The 10,380-nt window shown below is 31.9% G+C and overlaps 1 protein-coding gene across 1 annotated transcript; it reads right to left on the bottom strand.

Annotated features, from left to right (window-relative positions):
- Nucleotides 1-5,881: 5,881 nt before the first annotated feature.
- LOC132270047 (uncharacterized) lies at nucleotides 5,882-9,275 on the bottom strand. Its single transcript, XM_059771260.1, has 3 exons — nucleotides 9,119-9,275; nucleotides 6,987-7,756; nucleotides 5,882-5,971 (listed from the first exon to the last, which is right to left on the bottom strand). The coding sequence occupies exons 1-3, from the start codon at nucleotides 9,273-9,275 to the stop codon at nucleotides 5,882-5,884; spliced, it is 1,017 nt and encodes a 338-aa protein (XP_059627243.1).
- Between the last annotated feature and the right edge of the window lie 1,105 nt (nucleotides 9,276-10,380).

Below are 10,380 nucleotides of genomic sequence, written 5' to 3'. Positions count from 1 at the left end.
CCATGTCATTATGGATGTTGAAGGTCATGGGTGGATATACCGTATTATTTTTTAATAATTTAGGATTTGTTTGATTTATAACTTTAAAAATAGTTTTTTGTTATTAAAGTATTAAAATAGAAAATTGTACAAAAATTCGGTTTGGTTAAGTTCATAGTTAGTAAAATACGGTACGAAAAAAATACGAGTACGGAAACGTACGAGTATAATTCGATATTTTTTTTAAAATACGTTTAAAAAATTCAGCAAAAAAATACGGAGACGTAAAAATATGAATACGAATACATACGTATATAATACTTTATATATTCTAAAAATTCGGGATCAAAAATTTGGCTATACACATCTTATTATTTTCTTATATATATATATTTGTAAGGACAATAAAAAATATGTAACAAATAACGAAATAAATATATTACAATCGACACTATCACAATAATCATAAAAAAAATTCATAAGTATATAATGTGATATTCTACATCTACAAACTTCTAAAATAATAATAATAATAAAGATATTAACAAAATTTAAAAGATCTCATAACAAAACAAAAAATCTATAAATATCTACAAATATCAATAAAAGCTTATGATTCTTTAAGATTATAGCGTTTCACAAATATATATATATATATATATATATATATATATATATTTCATTGCTTTGATTAAAGATCATAATTGGAGTGACAACAATAAAAGATTGCACAACAAATAACTTTATTTTGATGGCTTGAAAGATAATGACTATACCAAGTAAAAAGGGTAGAAAATACAATAGTTTGCACAACAAATAACATTATTTTGATGGTTTCAAAAATAATGGCTATACCAAGGAAAAGAGGGTAGAAACGACAATAGTTTGTGTTTCAGAAAAATACGCTATTAGAAACATAAAGTTAGTAAACGAAAAAAAATAATAATTAGGTTACGAATTAAACGGAGCAACCAAAACGAATAAACGTGTTAGATACAGGGTGATGGAAAAAAACGCGTATTTTACCGTATCTTTGAACTCGGATTGGCAAACGGAAGTATTTTTTCAAAATTTGTACTTACGTATTTAATTCGCGTATCATACGCGAATTAACTAACTAGGATTCAGTTTTCTGAAAATTATTTTATAAAAAATCAGTTATAAAAATGTCTATTTTCAGATAACTATAAATGATTATTTATTTATTTATTTTTGATGACTCAAAACTCCTCTAGGCAAGGCCCTTCGGACCCACCCCAAAGGCATCAAACTGGGGATAGAGCAACCGGCCCCATAGTTACAACACCAGGTTAGTCGAAGGTGAAAAGGGAGGTGGCGAGATTCGATCACTGGCATTGTGTGTGGCAGCTCCAAGAACAAATTTATGTTTTTTGAGTTTTTGATAACTGTTTTTATAATTACAAATTAACCAAGCAGGCCCAGATATATTTTTGGATTAGAGGGTAAGCGAATATTCAAGAGGGTTAGATTCAGTCATTGACAAGGTGTTGCGAGTTCAGATGGTTTGTCCCAATCCAGATGATGGTCATGGGTTTATATGAGTGAGTATATAACAATATCCTGCCAACAGTTTAAGCTTTTGAATAAGAATGCAAGTATTTAATATTTTTCTCTCTTTCTTGATTTTTTTTATTTTTATTTTTAAAACGAGAGGAGTTAAGCTTTCTAATCATCGTGGCAGCTTATTTTTCTGCAAAACCTCCCCTACAAAGAGTTTAACCACCAACATAACAGGAATCATTTGAACATAAAAAAGAAAAAATTGTATTTTATAAGACTTTAATAGGTCAAAAGATAATTGAACTGAATAAGTTGAGAAATGTGAATCTTACATAAATGCATCCAATTATTGATGGATATTTATGAATGTGTTAAAGAAAACCTATTTACTGTATTTAGCTTATATATGATTAATAGTCGTATAAAAAATATATATATATAAATATATACATAATTGACCTATAATATTCTCAAAAAAGAGGATGAGGTAATTATAGATGGCAAAGGGACCTAATCACTTGGGTTTATAAAATAAGAAAATAAGTTTGAAAGTAACAAATGGGTTATGAAAAATGTAAAAAAAAGAAGAAGAATTAATGATGAAAATTGTGAAAAAATAATATAAAAAAAAGCAAAGGTTAATATAGGAATTGCTTAGAGGACATATCACATAGATATTTAATAATATATTAAAAAAAGAAACCCATAGAATTAATAAACCTAACAAAATTTAAATTTAAGACATAATCCAAGCATATCCCAACAAATAATATATTTAAAAAAAAAAAAAAAAAAAAAAAAAAAAAGCCCAATAGAATAAACCTAATTAAAATTAAATTTGAGACAATCTACATCATTCGATTGAGGTTGAATAATAATATATTATTATTCATTGTTTTTAGCACATTCATAGAGAGCATAGCAGCTGGTAACTCTTATCCACGGGATTGTTCATACCGGGGGAAGTTCAATGCCTCCAGATTGGATCTGTAATATCATTTATATATATGTACACGTAGTATTGTACAGTGTATCTATATATGTGTATATATATATAAAATAATGTTTAGTTTTGGTTGGGCTTGGGGATGATTGTTACTTCATGCCGTATTCTAGAATGTCATTGTAACATGTATCGCCTGTTATTACTATTATATATATATATATATATATATATATATATATATATATATAATTACAGTTGTGAATGATCGAATATATATATATATATAATTTAACTAAACGTGGATTCATGCACCTAAACCGTGTTTAATTCCTATGTGGAATCCATGCTCAACAAGCTAGCAGGCTCTAAAGTCTAGAAGTCAATATTTGGACAGCAGAAGGAATGGATTTTCAAGTGTGAGTACTATTTTGCCCTTCTAGTAGGCTGAATGTCCTATTACACTCACACACACACATACATATATATATATGCATGTATATATATACATATACTTATTTTTCTAAAATTACGTTGAAGAAACCATAAATAATGATAAAACTTTTGTTAGGAATTATCATCATATTAAATTCCATTCTGTGAGGGCCGGGAGAAAGAAAATAAAGGATTTTTATCATTGGGTTAGAAATAGCTAGGCTAGCATTCTCAATTTGGTTGTTTAACTTGATTGGTTTGAGCGAGATTTTAGTTTTTACAATTTTAAAAATGAAAAAAATAAGAGGTGTATGGTGTTTCATGAAACATCAACTTTACGATTCGATTCTCCTTTGAGTGCAAACAATTCGTTAGAACAGCACCCACCAATAAAAGTTCAAGTGGATAATGTGATGAAAATTATATATATATATATATATTCCCGGACAAGAATGTTAGGTTTAGTTGTTAGTAATTAGCGGGAAATGAGGAGTGCAAGGCTCGAACACGACTCTTAGACACGAAAAGCAATCCAACCATTCAGACAACAGGGCACTTGCACCTCCAACCCTAATTATTTGTAATTATATTTGTGAAAAGTTAAAATCAGTGGTCAAGGTCCCTGTAAAATGAAACATGAAGTTGAAAGTCAATTCACTTTGGACAACATTTTCAACACGCATGAGTGCTGTTCATTCACCGGAGATGATGGAACCATAATGACCCTCACAACTTTTATTTTTATATTAAAATCAAGTATTTGTTTTCACACACATTCATAATCTTTTCACACGCTCTTACCACTATAATTGAACACCGACAAGTCTAGCAATTGATTGTTCAAGTTCGGACTTGGATTTGATCAAAATAACTACCGTTCATAAGGGGCAAAATAACTATCTAAGCCAAGTTGTGAGTTGCTTTAGTGTGATAATCCTTGTCCCGTGTTGGATTCGAATGAGAAGGTTTTTAGGCATATAAAGTTGAATGTTAACATAATTTAATAGTTTAACTTTTTAAGTTAAATCGTGAAACACCTGGCCCATATAAGAGTACCAAATTTTTGATCTGGGTGATTTAAGGGACGTTGATGTAGTAATAGCTAAGCTTTTGGGAAAAATTGCGAATCACTTAGTCGCGATAGTAGGGATGGCAACGAGACAGGTATGGAGCGGGTTTGCTTAAATCTGTACTCGCCTAGTTTAATTATGGATCCATACTGGCCCCATAACTGCCAAAGTTTTTAATTTCACAATTCATACCTGTTTTGTTCCGTGCCTATCCTGCCCATCCCCGTTCACCTTTTTTTATTTTTTATGATCTCTATAAATAAATTGATAAATTTTAAAATATATATATATATATAAAGAGGGACGGATGTTTCTCAAAACCCATACTCGCCCTATAATCCACGACGGATTTAAAATCTAAATTCATACCCGCTCTTACGGTACATAAACGGTTCCTAAACCCGTGCCATTAGGGGCAGAACGGGGTGGGTCTCCGACAGGGCAATTCAAATTGCCATCCCTACCTGAGAGTGTTGATGTGATTCAAATGGGCAGTGTCTAATAACTTTAATTTTTGGGTTTAACAGCAAATCACACAGTCCTTGACATTAGAGTCGGATCATTAAGTCCAACTCTAATCCAAACTTTATTTTTGTAATTTGGTTTCTTTACGTCACAGTGTCTGTCATCCGCGTACTTCAGAAACTCATATTTTAACATCCACAACTATCATAATTAGCATCGGTTCAATACCACATTAAAAAAATGTTTTAAAAATTTGCAACCTAACTAACCCAAATAAGATGTTTACTTGACATTTAAACTCCTACGAGAAGGAGATCTCAACAAACAGAGGCAAATAAAATCAAATACAGAATGTCAAAACTATTTATTACTATATTTAATCTAATAACAATAGCTTAGATTTTGCTGGCACTCTGACCACATACACACACACACACATATATATTGTGACATTTTGACCATATATATATATATATATATATATATAGTATATACAACTTAAAATGATGATGAATGCCTTTTCGATTAAACTACCCAACAAACGCTATTCTGAAGGGTCGGCCTTGACATTCTTGTGTGTATGTGTTTGAATGTGTAATATATATATATATATATATACTTTCTTTATATATATATATATATTTAAAAAATAATAATACGTGTATGAGTAATGATTTTTAAATAGAAGAGACTTGCTGGTTCCAAATTGATAGCGGTGCTCTTCTAAGTTCTAAGGCCTTTTGAATTTTGATATACATTCTGAGGGTGTAGATTTGAAAATATTAGCATTGAGTATCTCTTAAATAAATAAGGGTAAAGTGAAAAAAACAAAACCTTCTTATATATATAAAAAAAAAAAAAATGTGTCAAAAACACCTTTACTATTTAGTATATGCATATAAATCCCTAACATTCGAAAATTTGTATCAAATTGTCCTCTTAGACCAATTTTGATGAAAAAGTTCTCTTAAAACCCCAAAATACCCTTATAAATCATGGACATTTTGCTTTTTCATTGTTTCTTTTATTTCTTTTATTTTGTTGTAAGGGTATTATAGATATTTCAATAACTAAATTGATAGATTGTCCTTGTTTGCTCAATTTGAAAAAATGCAGGAGATTTTCTGAACAACGGAAAGATATTTGAACATTCGGTACGCAAAAGGGTGTCTTTTTTTTTTTTTTTTTTTGTAAAAAAAACAGACGAAAAGAAATTGTCCCAACAAAGTATGTATGTCATTGTCATGCTTGTGTTAACACTAATAATAAATGAATTTTGTTCAACCATTTAAAAAAAAAAACCTATTTACACCTCTTTGTATCTGTAGTCACACGTGATTTCACTGTATTTCTTTGTGTGCAACTGTAATATTTAGACATAAATAATGGCAGTTAATTCAGTTTAGTCTTATTCATGAAGAACTTAGCTTCCACTATTTCCTTCTAAAGTCTCCAAAACATGAAAAATTCATTTAGCATTCTCTTTGGTTGCAGAACCTTTGCCATAGGTACTCCTAGTGCCTGCTTGACGATAAATAATTGGCTCTCTTTTAAAATCCTGTCAACCCATAAAAGATAAGACCAGTTAAAGACTCGAGAGGGTAAATATGCCTTACAAAATTCCAAATAATTAAATGAAGGATATTCAAAAAAATAAAAGGGAAATTATTTGTGATTCGAGCACAAGCTCTGTCGGAAAAGTTTGAACTATGTTCAACAGTTTATCGCTTATATCAATTTGAGTTTCTAAGCAATCACTATGTGAAACTTCAAAAGTTGAGTTGATAGTACAACAATACCACATTGGACGGTATTTTTTAGGTCTGTTCGAGTTTGTGAAGCATCAAAAGTTGAGTTGGCATCTTTGGGACTACAATACTACAATGGACGACTGAGATCAATTCACGATAATAGCATCTGTTCGAGTTTCAGTGTAGTCATTTTTGTGAAATTTCAAAAGTTGAGTTGACATCTAGTGAAATAGAATACTACATTGGACGGCTGAGATCAATTCACAATACTTTGAATCGATTTTAGCCGTCCAAGACAGTACAACACCTGTGTCGTATAGCTTGTACTATAGAGGAGTTGGGTTCTCAAGTTAAATATGTCCCAAGTCCTCCCTCATTTTGTGAAATATCAAAAGTTGAGTTGACATCTTATGCAGTACAACACTACATGGATAACTGAGATCAATTCACAATACTTCGAATCGATTTCAGTTATCCAAGACAGTCGATGACTGAAATTGATTCAAAGTATTGGGAATTGATATTGTACTGTCTTGGATGACTGAAATCGATTCAAAGTATTGTGAATTAATCTCAGTTGTCCATGTTGTACTGTCTTGGATGACTAAAATCAATTCAAAGTATTGTACAACTTGTACCGTAGAGAGTTAGGTTCTCAAAAGTTAGGTCTGTCCCAAGCCCTCCCTCCTCGGACTTTGCAACAACGGACCACAATTGAATAATGTCTCTTTTATATATCTTTCATTTTTTAAAGTGTGTGTGTGTGTGTGTGTATATATATACATATATAATTTTATGAATGCAAAGAGGGAAGAAGCATACCATATGCTTGAGAGCCATATCCAAGGAACTCTTTGACATCATCCTTCCAAAACCAGAGCTCTCATTCAAAGAACCATTCAACTTTGGCTTTGTTTCTCTATCTTCAGCATTCAACTTCCTAGCATTCATGAACCTGTCCAACATTCTACTGCCCAAAACTTGTGTTCCACTCCCTGCAGCTTGGACTCTACTACCTTTTTGTGCACTCACATTTCCTTCACTCTCTTGCTTTTGTTCCACTCTGCGTCCCCTAGTCACACTTGGTGAGCACGACTGCCTCCTAGGGTTAGTAATCGGCTCGGGTTTCCGGACAATCGGCGTAGCTTGGTTCCCTGGTCGACCCCTTGTGGCAGAAGATGCTCTATCTGTCCTTAAATTCGTCGGTGTTTGATCCGAAAACCCTGGAATTTGAGCTGGGATTGTTGATCTCACTAGGGGTGACACCCCTCTGCTTTTAGGTTTGGATTTTGAGTCTGTGCCAATGCTTTTTGCAAGGTTTGAATTGAGAAAATTTGGATTGCTTTCTCTCTGCTTTGTGGATTTTGGAGTAGTAGTTAGTAGTACATTTGGTTTTTTCATGAGGTCAGTGGAGGATTGGTTCATTTTTTGGTTTGTTAATGGTTTGTATTTAGTGTTTTGTGATGAAATATTGGTAGGTCTCCCACTTGGGGTTACAGATCTGGGAGGGACTTTAGGCTTTGGATTTGGATTTGGATTTGGATTTGGAGATTTGGGCCTTCCATTGCTTGCCTTTGTTGCCTCTGAATTTCCTGAAAACTGAGTTTAAAGAATTCCTAATCAACTATTATGGAACATTTTAATGAATGGATCTGAAATGACTGGAATTTCAAATTTAAACAGTGTGAGCTATTATTCGCGTTCTATAAATACCCTTTTAAATTTTACCTTTATTATCTGTTATTTTAAAAGAAATATAAACTTGACGACACCTGACTAGTCGAGTGTCTCACAATGATGTACTCCTTATCTACGAGTGTCTCACAATGATGTGGTCCCTATTTACAACTTCTGTAATGGGGCCCATGGCATTGTGAGACACACTCAGTCAAATGTCATCAAGTGTATCGTACTTCTTATTTTTAAGGTATAGAAACACCCTTTTTTCTTTTTCAGAATTATTACTAATAAGTTCATAACTAATTATTCCAAATCCATATATAAAGTTTTCAAATCTCAACCTTCGCTTTGAAAAGGAGAGAATTTATGCATAAGGTTATCAAATCAAACTATCATTTTATTGAAATTTAAATCTAAATTATTAAATTCAAGTAATATTCAAAAGATTAAATCTAGATTAATATCTTTAAAACCCCTCAATTCCAAGTGTGTCTGTGTGTGTGACCATGCCACCGATTCTTTAAATAAAAGAGTGTAAGATAAAAGGTATACCCTTGAGAGAGGCTGCATGATTGGTATCTCCCTTTGAGCCACAAATTCCGGGGCATTTGCTTCCATTTCTAAAGATGGAAATAGAGGAGTCGCTGGTGGGGTTTTTAACCTATATATATATATATCACAAATGTTACTATTCTTAGGATTGAGACTAGCATATAATTAAACATAATATATATATATGTATATATATATATATATTAATTGAATTTGATTAATTCTAACTTATAAGACTTTGGAGCAATTACAAATTTACAAAACTGAAATCATTAATTTTGAACAGTAGTTTGAACTACAATTTGAGTAATGACTGAGAGTCCAACAACCAAACACATCCAACTAATTTTTTCATTATCCGACTTTCGAACTCCAAATTATTACCCTTTATACCATCATTGTTAATATATTGGAGGAGTGTTTGGGACAATGAAAAAATTTACTTTTTTTTGGGCTTTCAAAAAAGACGTAGGAGAAGTAGATAGGCTATGGGTAGGTTAATACCAGTCATAGTCATTTTTTTCAGCCTCACCCAGAAATTCATATCCTAATCCTTTTTTTGCAGATGGCACTCTGTAGAGTGGATAATTTCCTGTACATAGATTGAGCTCAAACAAAATTAATGATATATATATATATATAGAAGATGATGATAAATGATTTTTTTTTTTAATGATGAATGACGAGCATGAATGGGAAATGCATGAGGTGCATGGCCATACCATTTGACTCAAAGTCATCGGAGACAGGCTGAAGGAGGCTGACGACGCGATCTTTTTCGCGTTTATGCATCTCCCGGAATAGAAGAAGATCTTCATCTCTGTCTTTCCGGCCATTTGATGTCGGAATTTTCCTCCGTCCACCTCCACCACCACTCATACTTCTCTCTCTCTACTCCTTAAAATTATCTTCTGGTTTGATTGGGTCGGAGAAAACTATGATTGATTGCAAATGACTGAGCACTTGCAAGATTGTAGTGAGGAGTGTGTGTGTGTGTATATATATATATATATATATATATATATGTATGTATATTTAAGTTTGTCTAGTGTCCCAGAAAACATAGGCCGGCTGATTAATAATGTTAAGGTCTAAGCCAACAACAGGATCAATGAAATATTCAAATGGAGATGGTATGAGACTAAAAAACAGATTCTTCTTTAAAGGATTACATTTGGCAATATTTGCATTGCATTGCACTTGCTCTATGTATATTATTATATGCCTTACAAACTAACGTATGTAAAAACATTAATACTATTGAAAAATAAATACATTATTAACAATTCTATGGTAGAGGCTATTGAACGCATATGTTGGGTAAAGACACCAAAAAATAATTATTGGCAATTCTTAATATATTTTTATTACTCAAAACAACAAATATTACCAAAAGAAATAGAAGAGCTCCCAATAACATAATAAATGCCTTAACATAAATATTGTAATGATGTATCACTATTGATTTCATGACGGATCACTAAGATTATAGGCTATAGCCTTTTATAAATTTATCAAAGACGAAAAAAATTTATTTGATATTATGGATGACTGACTGTTTATTTGATATTATGAATGAGAATGGTTTGAGGAGAGTTTTTGTAAGTTGGTCCGGTTCATTGATCGAACGTATATTTAGATTATCCCCGCTACTTTTTCTCTCGTTTGTCTCTAAATATTTTCATAACGATCATCTCATCATTATGAACATGTCGCGTCATCAATTTTATTTTAATTTACTTATGTATAAAAATCATAACATGGTGTTTAGTTTAAATGTGGCTTATGCAAAACCAAGGAAGAGAATCCAAATTTCTCCACTTGAAAGTACCATACATTAATGCAAAGCCACTATTACCCCGTCCCAGCATCCAAAACGGCTCTTATATGCCATGTTTGATGTATTTGGTGGGAGAGCTTGCTCTGCCGTTAAAAAGTGTTTTTTGGAAAGAATTTAGTATTTTTTGAATGAATTTAGTATGTG

This window comes from Cornus florida, unplaced genomic scaffold (genome assembly GCF_030987335.1).
Source record: "Cornus florida cultivar Cherokee Brave unplaced genomic scaffold, ASM3098733v1 CherokeeBrave_3.0.0_Hap2_Chr08, whole genome shotgun sequence".
Classification (NCBI taxonomy): Eukaryota; Viridiplantae; Streptophyta; class Magnoliopsida; order Cornales; family Cornaceae; genus Cornus; species Cornus florida.
The sequence above is the reverse complement of the archived record's forward strand: the minus strand, read 5'-3'. Positions and strand labels throughout refer to the sequence as shown.

Excerpts from the sequence above, each read along its gene's own strand:
- LOC132270047 (XM_059771260.1), bottom strand. The coding sequence starts at position 9,275 with ATGAGTGGTGGTGGAGGTGGACGGAGGAAAATTCCGACATCAAATGGC. Across the intron at positions 7,757-9,118 it reads CGATGACTTTGAGTCAAATG|GAAATTCAGAGGCAACAAAG; the intron begins GTATGGCCATGC and ends CTCAGTTTTCAG. Across the intron at positions 5,972-6,986 it reads ATATGGCTCTCAAGCATATG|GATTTTAAAAGAGAGCCAAT; the intron begins GTATGCTTCTTC and ends ATGGGTTGACAG.